This window comes from Stegastes partitus, unplaced genomic scaffold, assembly GCF_000690725.1.
Source record: "Stegastes partitus isolate 25-593 unplaced genomic scaffold, Stegastes_partitus-1.0.2 Scaffold2287, whole genome shotgun sequence".
NCBI classification, from domain to species: Eukaryota; Metazoa; Chordata; class Actinopteri; family Pomacentridae; genus Stegastes; species Stegastes partitus.
Genome location: NW_007580018.1, coordinates 5,429 through 17,927, shown reverse-complemented (window position 1 = coordinate 17,927; position 12,499 = coordinate 5,429). Strand labels below are relative to the sequence as shown.

The following is a 12,499-nucleotide window of genomic DNA, read 5'->3' as shown; positions in this document are numbered from 1 at the left end:
CAGAACGGCTCCGCCGTCGCCGGCTCCAGTCCAGCCCGAGTCCGTGCCCCAGAGGGTCTCCGCCGTTAGCGGCTCCAGTTAGGCTCCCAAAGGGGCTCCGCTGTCGGCGCCCTCCAGACTTGCTTTTAATTTTCCTCACATTGGCCTCCTTCAACACCTGTTAGAGAATAACCAGCCTTTTCTTTTCAGCATCCTGACTCAATTTCAGCTGCAGTTATTGGTGATAAATCAACATGTGACACTGTAAGTTGCCATTTGGCTCCATCTGCTGGTCAACAACACATTCAGTTCTTAGGCGAAGATGTTTCTGCCTTAATCTTCATTTAGCCAGTTAAAGGCTAAGTCTTCTCAAGTTTTCTTACTGTTGCCAATCCTAAGAACGTCCCTGATCGTCTCTTTGTCCAAAGCGATAAGATAAATCGGGTTTTTTTCTGTGCCACAGAGCTCTACTTTTGCTCCAAAAACATCAATAAGTCACACTGCACTGGCTAAAATGTTCTTTCATTACTACAAACACACAAAAATCTACTCACTTGAGCACCGATGTGGATCAGCTGAAAATAGTCCTCATGCTCCTGTTTCAGAAACGTTTCAGATGACTGTATATTTATGAGCCGTTTTGAAATATTTATTTCTGTGCAGCGTTTCTCATCAATACAGTAAAACGTACATTCAGTGGTACTGTATTAATGAGGACACACAGTATTTTTTATTGATTTTAGCCCAGCTTTTAATACTAAAAGTAATATTTATCCATACTTACTATTGGACACACAGAAACAGATGACTAGATAAATAGTTTGATTTTCAAATTGCATCTTTTTTTTAAATTAACAGAGTCCAAAAAGTAAATTATTAAGTACATATCTTTCCTAAAACTTACTGTTACAGGGGCGTGTAAGCTGCTTGATTTCCTTCGCATTATAGATGAATGGATGTTTGCGCAAAATTCCCCAAAATTACATTGTGAAATTCTCTGATGACATCATTTATTATTACAAAGAGATGAAAACACATCATGTTATCACTGAAATGTTGTGATACTTGCCACCAAAGTTAATTAATGAGAATAATCCAGCTCTCATCCACAACATGCTGATAAAACAGGTTCATTCACATAAATATCTTGGTGTCATGTTCATGTTTAAAACCTTTGCTTGAGGTCACAACAGAGAATGTACTTTTTAAGTACTTTTTCGTTTATTGAATGATTTTATAGGCTATAATTTGATATGACAGACATGTAACCTGTCTGCACAGTCAGACCATCACTACTTTCAGTCTCTTTAAGAAAAATACATGCGGAGGAGAGGACAGAAGATTCCAAATGATACGACACACAACCTGAATCCAGAATCTGAAGTGTTGACGTCAGGCAGAAGGTTCAAGATGGCAAAGAATAAACTGAACTGACAAGAACTCAGCTGTCTTTAAGATACTAAACAGCAACAAGTAGGAGACCTGTGATTTCAGTGGGTTTCAGACAGTGCGGCTCTAGCATTTATCAGTATTGATCATATCTATTTTTATTTCCTATTATTTTACAAAGTCACTGATTTGACTACAGCTGTTGTTTTTACCATTTAACAACACTGCACTGCAAACCCACTCTTTTAAAAATGTAAAATTAGGCACTTTTTTATGATCCTTGCGTGAAAGTGCATTATGATTTTGCTGACAAAGGTGCAGTGTGATTCAGTGGTGACAGAGACAAGCTTCCCTTTGGGACAATAAAGTATATATCTATCTACCCATCTATGAAACTCAACCTAAAATGCAAAAATAACATTCTTAATTTTCTGTATGTTCACTGTCTTCTACAGACATATTTGTTATATTTAAATTGTACATCGTAAACCAAGTAAAACAGCAGTAAAATCACTGGTTTAGTGGCATTACATTTCTGATTCAAGATGAAGGACACATTTTTTCCTACAGGAACTGTGCACAGTATTTCAAGAAACTAGAGACTAATAAATAACATGAACCATGTATGATGGCACATTATAAGTCATCTGCAGAAGTTACTCCATTGCACAAAAAAAAAAGCCTGAACATTTTGTTTTAGTGACGACAAAAAAACACCCAGAGTAACTTGTTCCACCACATTATCACTCCTCATTACTTACCTGCTTTTTTTTTTAAAGGTTTTTCTGCATTTAACTGAGCATCATTGATCAGTTTTACTGTATTTCCATAGTTGTCAGTCTGTGAGTTTCCCCTGATCAGTGCTGCCAGTTTTAAAGACATGAGTCTCAGTAAAACTGTGAGCAAAAACAAGTCAGTAAGGTTTAATCCTGCAGTTTGGATGTTTGAGTGCAGTGAATAAAGTCAAACCTCCAACAGTGATGACGTTAAATCTTCTCACTCTTCGTTTTTTGTTGCAGCCTGCAGAGTAAAATAAACACAAGAAAATGAGTGAAGCTGACAAACACACTTGAGCACTTACACACTCAAAACTGTCATTTTCACCCAGATCTTTTTGTACATTAAGGTGCCCCAGAAGCTGGTGTGACACGTTTCATTTTCAAAGCTTTGCAGATGTCATTTTTGATGGAATAAAGTCTGCGCTACATTGCAACTAAACACTCCTGTCTCTTTATAAGAGTTTTTGCTTCTTTGTCTCCTATGTTCAGCTTTATGAATTGCATGCAGTTGCACAATTTCAGAGTTTACTTTTGAATGGATCACTGCAAGAAGACCAGAAGTATGAAATGTTAACAATCACAACCTCTGAAGATATGAAGGTCTGTAATGATCAGTACAAAAAAAAAAAAAAGGAATAAACAACAATTTGCATTTTTACAGGCACCTCTGTGTCTGACCATTTCTTAGCCAGGTCAGCTGCAAGCCTGATTTGAACCACCAGAAGAGTTATAATGTACTTGTGACTTTCTAAACACTCACTTTCTCAGCACCGGCCGCCATCAGAGCCTCCAGCTCCTGAGTCCAGCCGAGGGCATCGACCAGAGCCTGCACACCGCTGACCACGTCACCCAGCTGCACCACATCCTGAGGCCGGCGGCTCCAGGCGAACGGTCCCACCAAGTCCCTGTTGATGAGCAGCCGAGGAACTGAGCTGCGCACTGCTCCGGCCAGACTGGCAAAGGGCTCCACCTGCAGGGCAAAGAGGAGACATCAGCAGCAATGCTTTATGTTGGACTCTTCTCCAAAAAAAATTCTGGAAAACGTTAAATCTTAAATTTGTCATTTTTTCAAATCAGATCTTTAAACATCTCCGGTGGTTACACTCGTCTTCACACTTTTACACCAATAACACCAGCAGAAACTTCTCACAACACACATTTTGTTTAAAACATTGTAAAACTACACGATGATTGTATCCTGGTGGCTACATATTATACTACATGTTGTGATCCAGCCTCCTGAGCCTTCAAACATCCCCCCCCTCACCACAACCTTTTCAAATACTGTGTGTCACATTACAAGGACACCTCCTGAGTTTGCTGTTGCTCACCTCCAGTGAAGTTCCCATGATGATCAGAAGGTCTGCCAGCGGGAAGTCAGTGAGATACTTGAAGAAGTGACGTGGAAGCTCCTCCCCAAAGAACACGATGTCGGGTTTTACCACGCCCTTACAGGTGGGACACTTGGGGACCGTCCCGCTCATCACGTCTGGCTAACAAGTCACATAATGAAAACTTACTGTCTGCAGATTATTGGTTTTAAGCTAGTCTTTTATGCATGCAATAGAAAAGGCTGAAATCCTGCAGCCACCGACCTTATTAGAGGCATCTACTCAATAAAATGGTAAAAAGGTTGACAAATTCACATCTAAAATAACCTGAGCCTTTAGTGATGTCTCAAAATAGTTCAAATAAAATAAATGACTTCCACAAACATTTAAGCTATCAACAGCTCATCTTTAAATTCAAATGATTTCTAACTTATAGAAGGTGTATGCATTTACAGAATCACTGTTATCGTAAAAGTAATAGTCAAAAAATCTAGCAACAGTGTTTTGAATGTAACATTTAGATGCTTTTCCTTGTCATACTTTTAATTGAAAAATGAAAAGTGTTATACTTGGGACATCACTGCGGCCTTAAAGAATCTGTGATGTCAAAGTTTATCTGAATTACTTAAAAAATCAACAGAATAATCAATCATATTGTTTGCAAAACTCTAGTTACTTCTGACAACCCTGAGTTGGACTTACGTTGTCACAAGTACAGTTACTAAATGTAGGATTATGTTTGGGTTGTGACTCACCCGGAGGTCCTCGCCCTCGTATTTCCTCAGGCACACAGTGCAGGTGGCGGTGGCGAACGTCCCGTGAGCCTCCACCAGCATCGCCGGAGGAATCCCTGCAACTGACAAACAACAAGAACACAAGTGTCTAATGGCAACACTGTCTTTGTGGTGTGCAGTGATTCAAAAGAGGTAAACACATACGTCTCTCCAGCCCGTCGATGTTCTGCGTGTACATCCTGAGCAGCTGGTCCTTCTCGTGAAGCAGACGTACGAAGTAGTGCGTCAGGTTGGGCTGGTAGTTTCCTGGATACAGCTCTTTGGCCAGGGCGAAGAAGGGGTCAGGGTTTCGGTGGAAAAAGCCGATCTCGAATATGGCCTCGGCATACGGCAGGTTGTACTGCTGCAGGTTGTCATAGAGACCGCTACCTGGAGACCTGTGTGCCAATAAAGACTCACCTGCTCATCCAGTCCTTATATTTACAGGTTTCTTCATACAGAAAAATGCAAACACATCTAACCTTTTTTACCTGAAATCAGGGATGCCACTGGGAGTGCTGATCCCAGCTCCAGCCATCACCACGACCCTCTTGTACTTCTTCTCTCGGATCTTCTTGGCGATGCCCTCCAGAGTCTGCTGCTGGTCGGACGCACCGTCGCCGCTGGAGAAAAATCCTCGGGTCCCATTCCAACAGGAAGAGTGAATTCGTCTGTGAAGGAGGAAAATGTGATGGTCAAAATGTTTTCTGCACATAAATATGAAATTCTGGAGTGTACGAGAGACTCTCTCCAGCCACCTGAGGCATAATATTCCCACAAGTCCACTTTCATTTTTGGTAGATTACTAGTTAAACAACGACTTGAAGGTAGGATCACACATATATGCAGTATCTCACAGTTTCAGTGCTCAACAATAACTCAAAAACACAAATCTTATTCTTTCTTTGCTCATTTACAAATGCTAAATGTACTTTTCAACAGAGCTGCTCATATTAATTGATTAATCAATTACGAGAAAATTAAATTTGAGCTATTTTTTAAGTGTTTTCTAAGTCTTCTACAACTGCAAAGCAAATATCGTTGGATTTTGGGTCGGTGTTATTATCTATTATCATTATTATTATTTGTGGACATTCACCACTGGATTTGGGAAACTGTAATGATCATTTTACACAATTTTAAAGAAGACTTTCAAGTAACAAACACAAAAACTTCGGTGCTTTTTGTTGTCATACAGTATAATAATCTAAAAATGTAAAGTTTTTGACTGTGTGTCAGATAAAAGAAGACAACTCAGGACACCAGTTTATTGGCCCAACAACTAATCGCTTAAAAAAAGAGTTGCAGCCCGACTGTACATTATCACAATAGCTGCAGACTGGCTTTTTTGCCATGTTTATAATGACTAACCATTGCTTCTCTTTGTGTGTAAGCTTTCAATAAATTCTCAAAACGTCCTCAGCTGTACAGACCACTACCTGATTTAACCCAGTCTATATGTGACCCTGCAGTGTCTGGCTCTGGCTGTCAGCTTAGTCTGTGTGTCCATGCAGGTGAAGTTACCTGGACAGAGCTGCTGCACCTTCTGATGTCCTTTGACCAAAGCCTACAAAAAACAACACGTGTCACTACACACCAACCACAAACACAGTCTCCGTTGCATCAGTTCAGCTCTGTCTGTAAACTAACCGTTTGCAGAGATTGTCCTGTTCGCTCCTGAACACAAACTGCGATACAAACAGCAAAGTCTGACAGGTGACAGGAATGAGGAGCTCACTACAGAAGTCATGAGAACACCTGGGACTGAATATTAAACCGCCAGCAGACTTTCACTGCATGTCTCCTGCTAACACCGCTACACACACCGGTTCATAGACATCTATATGACCCATTAAACTAACATAAACATGACAAAAAATGACAGTTTGCCTGCTGAACTGTGTGTGGTCGTCCTCTGACCTCCTTCTGACACAGACAGTACCGTAATATACGATGTCGCCTAACTTTAATCGTTAGCTATGTAGCTATATCGCCTATTTTGTTTAACTGCCGCCGTTTATTTCTAAAAAAAAAAAAAAAAAAAATCCGGCAGAACAATAAACACAAACCACGTATAGCAAAAGTAAAAATCAACTATACCGAGAATATAAACATAAGCTAGCATAAACTACCTTTTAACTGATCTGTCGCTTTAAAAAAGCTTTTAAAAACGCCCCCTTCATTTCCCATGATTCTTTGCGCCCCGAAGCTGCGCAGCCGCAGACCGACAACACGACAGGCTACTTGACGTTAGCAGAGAATTCAACAACACTTTATTAGTCAGGGATAAAATTTGACTCCAAGTTGTCGCCACCATGAAAGATGTTAGCGGGTACCTCAAACAGCAGCAGAGCAACAGCTCCACGCCGGAGATGGCGGCGGAGTGGCACTCCTTGGAGGATTTGTACAACAAAAGGTAAAAAAAAAGAAGCCGTAACAAGGCAGCTAGCTAATGCTGAAATGCTGTGCTAGCGCTAGGCTAGCTAAAATTAGCTAGCTCATTCATTGAAAGTGCCAGCTGAGTCATGCACGGAGCTAACGTTAGCTGCTTTAGCTGATGGCTAGCTACTGTTAGCCACAAACTCCAGCTGTAAATATAAGGCAGAAACTTGACTTCCAGTTTTCTTTTATATTTATTCACACTGCCATTACTGGGAAATAACAGTTTGTGGGTTGTAGCCTGTAGCTCAGTACCTAAAATGTAGGCCAGGAGAATATAAAGTTACGCAGCCTGTCAGAAGTTTTCATAGCTGGTTGGTAACATGGATGCTAAGGATGAGTCCACAGTTACTGAGCCATAGTAATGTTGTAATAATTAAAGCGACTGGCAGCTATTTCAACAGTTGATTAAACTTTGAAGCAATAATAGTGACACGATGACAAATACTGTCTTAATTCCAGCCACTAGATGAGGAAATTTGTTTGTTGTCATATATAACTGTACACTAAATGCTTATGGGTTATTTGGCAATGGTCGAATGCTCCGTGGTGTAGGTATTAAGAATTTTTAATTGCCAGTATATTCTGCTGTTTAGGTAATTATTAACATTATTAGGTTTACACTCATCAAACAGAACTTACAAATCTTCCTTTTCAGTATTTCCAAGAACTCTTAAATCAGAGTAAATGATGTTCTATCAGGTAGACTTGTCTTGTAGATTAGTTATGGGAAATAAAAACTGGTCTGCAATCAACATAAAAAATGCAACATCATGTGTTTGAGCTATTTTGCCCTACTTGCTGACTGTTAGGTGAACTGTTCAAAATAAGAAATGCTCACTTGTTCGGGAGTCCCAAAACATTTGATGTATTCAGATTAATAATAACATCAGCACATTTACAACTTACAGTGTCCTATGAACTTTTCCCCCTCTGACATTTCTGTAATTATTTAAGTCAGTGCAAACACCTCTTACTATTTGCTTTTAGAAGTAACGCCGTAAGACAAGTGGAGCTCATATGTGTGTAATCAATATGGGACACTTACACCAGCATATAAAAACTATAGTATTCTATATTTTGTAACTTTTTGCCCAAAAACAAGTGATTTTGAGTTTGTCATCAACTGGTGACTCTGACACTGAAATGCTTGTTGTGTTTTTTTTTTCTCAGATTGTGGCATCAGTTGACTCTGAAGCTGACAGACTTTGTTAAAGATCCTTGCTTCAAAACAGGAGATGGCCTCATACAGGTAACTACACCTTGGTTACAAATGTTAACGCCACTGTTCAGCTTTGAATAAGTGAGAACACATCTAGCTTTAATTTCAATGCACAGAGTGTAATATATGTTGCCACATGTAGACTTGTCTGTAGAGTATAAACACCAGCTAAGCTGTTGATTTATTTTCACAGAGCTCTCAAAGAACATTTATAATCATTGCATTACATTTTCTCCCTTTGAGAACTGAACCACTTCATTTACACCCGTCACAGCAAGAGCATACCTGTGCATTTCACATTGTACCAGCATGAAGCAGATATTCAGTCATAAGTAATCTCAGACGCACAACCTGTTCACAGCTTTATAATCAAAGAGTGGAATTAAGATTTCTGGAGTTGTTGAAAGGTGATTACACATTAGTAAGTTAGACACTAAACCACAAAGTTATTTAGTGTTTTCCTTCAGTTACACCCGTTTGTTTTTGTCTTGTGTGTTAGGAGCAGGCACATACCTGTGCCACTGTTTGAAGTCATTGCTATACTATTAATGTCCATTTTTTGATATTGTTACGTACACAATGTGGTTAGTATATGCAGAATTAAACAAAAAAAAAAATCAAATGATGTTCAAAGCAAGCCACTGTTTTCCACTGTTAAACATTGCATGACACCAGTATCAGGTAAAGTTACCAGCATGTTTCAAAGCAGCATCAGGAGCAGTTTGGTGTCAGGAAACAAAAGCATATGAAGGCTTCAGTGAAGCAGATGGTGTTGCAAGAAATATAGGATTGTTCAAGTAGCCACACCAAATAGTGATGACATGCGTTTCCACTGTGGCATCCCTGCAGGGGATCGTCATACCGAGCCACACCGGTGGATGACCAACTCATGCCAGTCTCCTCTACTGTCCTATATGACTAGAAAGATGTTTGTTTTTATGTATATTATAATCTGAGGTGTCATTGCTTTTGTAGCTTTTACCCAATTCTCTGTGGTTTAGAGTTGAGTTTCACTCCTGCGTCCTTGTTTGTACGTTCAGATATCAGCTTCACTTTATCATTACTGTAGATGTAAACTGAACCTTTCTTGTTGTTTCTGGTTCTCACTTGGCTTTTATTGGAAAAAAGATAGAGAGAATGTAGGTCCAATCCCAGTTCCCCCACTTGGCCTTCCCCCTCTGTTTTGCATGTAGGGTTTAGTGTCCTGTTCTTTGTGAGGTCAAGCAGTTGTGGTCATCTCACCCTGGAAATGGCCCTCTGTACTCCCTTATGTTGTGTTATAGGAGTATGACTGAATATTTTGGGGCCAGGAGACCAAACTGCTTTTATATATGTTAGAAAATAATTCAGAATTTCTTATGCAAGCCTGATTCATGTGGAAAATAGAAAGTGGTAACATGCTTATATTATAAGACCATCAGTGTGCAGTTTTGTTGAAAATGACATCTGTGTCTTGTGTCTTTATCACAACTGTTCTGTGTCAGATCTTTATGATCAGACTCTGAGATTAAAACAAAATGTGTTTTGCTGCATTTGTATCAGGTAAATTCAGTACAGGTACCTCATGATGCCGTTTTATCGGCGGTAAAGGCTCGCTGTAAACACCTGCCTGTTCAGAGGTGAAGAAGTAATGAAATGAAATGTGCATAAAACACAAAACAAGGAACAACACACAGATATTTTGTAAACAACATGGGTGTATCTCCTGTGTCATGTAATTTAGTTGCCATTTTGACTTTTGACGTTTTCTGTTTTCTTCTTTGTAGCTTTATGAAAATTTCCTCAGCGACTTCGAACACAGGTGAGATGAAAGTGGCTCAAACACTCAGTCTAACATCTCTCAGTTCAGCGTTTGCTGCTTGCTTGCCTGTTCTGCTGCTAATTTAATATATTTAAATCTCTTATCAGAATCAATCCATTGTCCCTGGTGGAGATTATACTATATGTTGCCAGACAGATGACAGGTAAGGACTAAAAGAAAGAAATACTGTAGGACACTTTTCTTTTAGCTGTTTTGCAGTGTTGATTAAAATGCTTTTTGTATCTAGATCCAAAAGATGCCATCACTTTTCTTGAGAAGACCAAGGAAAAGGTCAGTTAACCACTGCCAACGTGACAGGTTTACATTTTTCTACATAAGACATTTTAAATTTACATTTGAAACTGATCAAACTTCATCATGTCTCTGCCTGCTGCAGGTTAAGAGCAGCGAGGAAGCCGTCATCCTCTGCAAGACGTCTATCGGCAGCCTGAAACTGGAAATCAATGATCTCCCTGCCACAAAGGTGAAACTTTCAGCTCTTAGCTGCTGACTCAAAACCTGCCTCACACCTCTATGGGGGTATTATTGTAGCATAACTATTTGTAAATGTGTGTGGAGAGTTGTGTGTCTGTATCTCAATCTGTGTGTCTGTAGAGAGATTTGTCGATGAACATGTGCAGATTGTGAACACAAATTCCCAGAAAAAGAGAAGGTGTAGCATGTCTAAAAACGTCTAGAACATTTTACAAATCTGTTCTTTGCATGCAGATAAAGTGAAAGGACCACCTGACGTTCAGACGTTTAAAAGACTGCTGCCTGTTGCCTGGCTGTACCGTGATGCTGCACACTTATTGCTTCTTTGTTTGACTCTTCCAGAAAATCATCGAAGACGTTGAGGAAATGTTGAATAACTTGCCCGGTGTGACGTCAGTCCACGGCCGCTTTTACGACCTCTCCAGCAAATACTATCGCATCATCGGGAACCACGCCTCCTACTACAAGGACGCTCTGCGCTACCTGGGATGTGTGGACATCAAAGACCTTCCAGGTGAGCAGCAGCAGCAGCGGCATGATGGGAATTAAACTGGACTCTATAAAACACAACACATTACCCGTATCACTGCCTGAATTGCGGTTGTTAACTCCACAGAGACGGAGAAGCAGGAGAGAGCGTTCACACTGGGACTGGCTGGACTCTTAGGAGAAGGCGTTTACAACTTTGGAGAGCTGGTGGGATTTTCACTAAAGACAGCGGTTGTCGAGTGTTGTTCAGCTGAAGGTCAGTGTTTTAATGATCACTTCTGCTGTTTTGTATTTGCAGCTGATGCATCCTGTGCTGGAGTCCCTGAGGAACACAGACAAACAGTGGCTTATCGATACACTATACGCCTTCAATGGAGGAAATGTGGAGAAATTCCAGGGCTTCAAGTCGGCCTGGGGCCAACAGGTGAATGCTTTACCTTCAACTGAGGCGAAAACCAGAGTTTCTGTTCATTTTAGGACTGTTTAGGACTGTAACCCTCTGAGCCAAAGACATGTTATCTTTAAAAATACTGACAAAAATACAGAATTTATCTGAGCCAGAAACAGACAGACAGATTCTTTAGATTTTCAAGTTTCTAAAGGTTCTTGAACAAATCATCTCTTTCATTCAGTTCTGTTCATAAAATCAACTAAATCTAAGCTTAAAAACGTGATATTTATTCTACAAGTCTTGTTTAAAAAAATCTTTAAAAATCTGCAGTCAACTGAGAAAACACGACTGACTCAGTAACACGTCTACTGGGCCGAACTGCAGGCTGTGTAGAAACAAAGCTGAAATTCAACAAGTATGGAAATCAATTAGAGAGCCTGAGAGAAAAATTAAACATAAATGAACATAAAATATATTCAGCATGGCTCAAAAACAGCAGAGGAGCAAGCTGTCAGCAAAATAGATTCAGCCTAACAGTTAGTCACAGTAATGAAATCAATTACTGTCATCTGGACCTAGATACGAGGCAGAACACTGATGGATGGGTTAGCCGATTAAAAAATAGTTTTTGCTAAAATTGAAACTTGCCCATGATGAGTCACACTGACCTATAATAGACTCATTAAGAACAGAGATAACTAATACTACTGTCTACTGCAGGCATGAAAAAATGACATCTTTGTGGATCAAATTTAAATCCTTTGTATATTGAATGATCTGAAATCTAGATTTTTTTCAAGTCCTGTGTGTGTGTTTCCTGCCTTAGCTGTACAGTCAAATAAACTGCCATTTAAAACATATTCATTCTATTGATGTGAGTGTTGTCTGACACCTGGCAGAAGTGTTTTACTTGTGCATGTGACTCCGCTTTTAAACGCAGCTGTCTGATTAACTTTTCCTCTCTTGATCATAGCCTGACCTCGCAGCACATGAAGCCAAACTAATGCAGAAGATCCAGCTGCTCTGCGTGATGGAGGTGAGACGCGTTGGAAACACTCATCTGTAATGACATGAATTTATATTCTCTCACAGCTGAAGCTTTTAGACTGAAAACCCAGAAAACAGTCCACTGTGAAATCTGCTTCAGACTGTCGTTACTCCGGTCACATGTGTCCATTTTTGCAGCGAGTGCAAGTTAAACTTTGAGGTTTTTGCTTTTATGTTCGTGGTTCAATCTGATGGTGTTAAAAAAAAGAGGAGAGAGGAGAAAAAACAACAATGGCTGAAAGAGATCTAGAAAGAGCTGGCAGGGAGAAACCGAATTAGCCAATAAAGAACAAAAAGTGCTGCTTACGACTTATGCCAACCACATAACCTGTAACCAGTTCATAGGACTGATATCAGATAAAGA

The 12,499-nt window shown here is 39.9% G+C and overlaps 2 protein-coding genes across 2 annotated transcripts in view; one reads left to right on the top strand and one right to left on the bottom strand.

Annotated features, from left to right (window-relative positions):
• Positions 1-972: 972 nt before the first annotated feature.
• On the bottom strand, positions 973-6,294 carry sirt3 (sirtuin 3). Its single transcript, XM_008304678.1, has 8 exons — positions 5,902-6,294; positions 5,776-5,818; positions 4,743-4,922; positions 4,417-4,649; positions 4,234-4,334; positions 3,479-3,640; positions 2,908-3,117; positions 973-2,388 (listed from the first exon to the last, which is right to left on the bottom strand). Exons 1-8 carry the CDS (start codon positions 5,999-6,001, stop codon positions 2,365-2,367), a joined length of 1,053 nt encoding a protein of 350 aa, XP_008302900.1. The 5' UTR covers positions 6,002-6,294; the 3' UTR covers positions 973-2,364.
• A 176-nt stretch (positions 6,295-6,470) lies between these two features.
• psmd13 (proteasome 26S subunit, non-ATPase 13) overlaps positions 6,471-12,499 on the top strand; it is a 10,818-nt gene continuing 4,789 nt past the window's right edge. The window contains exons 1-10 of the mRNA XM_008304677.1: positions 6,471-6,667; positions 7,864-7,942; positions 9,679-9,713; positions 9,821-9,876; positions 9,961-10,004; positions 10,111-10,197; positions 10,551-10,722; positions 10,825-10,904; positions 10,996-11,121; positions 12,062-12,124. Coding sequence (XP_008302899.1) covers positions 6,567-6,667; positions 7,864-7,942; positions 9,679-9,713; positions 9,821-9,876; positions 9,961-10,004; positions 10,111-10,197; positions 10,551-10,722; positions 10,825-10,904; positions 10,996-11,121; positions 12,062-12,124 — 843 coding nt within the window. The 5' untranslated portion in view covers positions 6,471-6,566. The remainder of the gene's footprint in view (positions 6,668-7,863; positions 7,943-9,678; positions 9,714-9,820; positions 9,877-9,960; positions 10,005-10,110; positions 10,198-10,550; positions 10,723-10,824; positions 10,905-10,995; positions 11,122-12,061; positions 12,125-12,499) is intronic.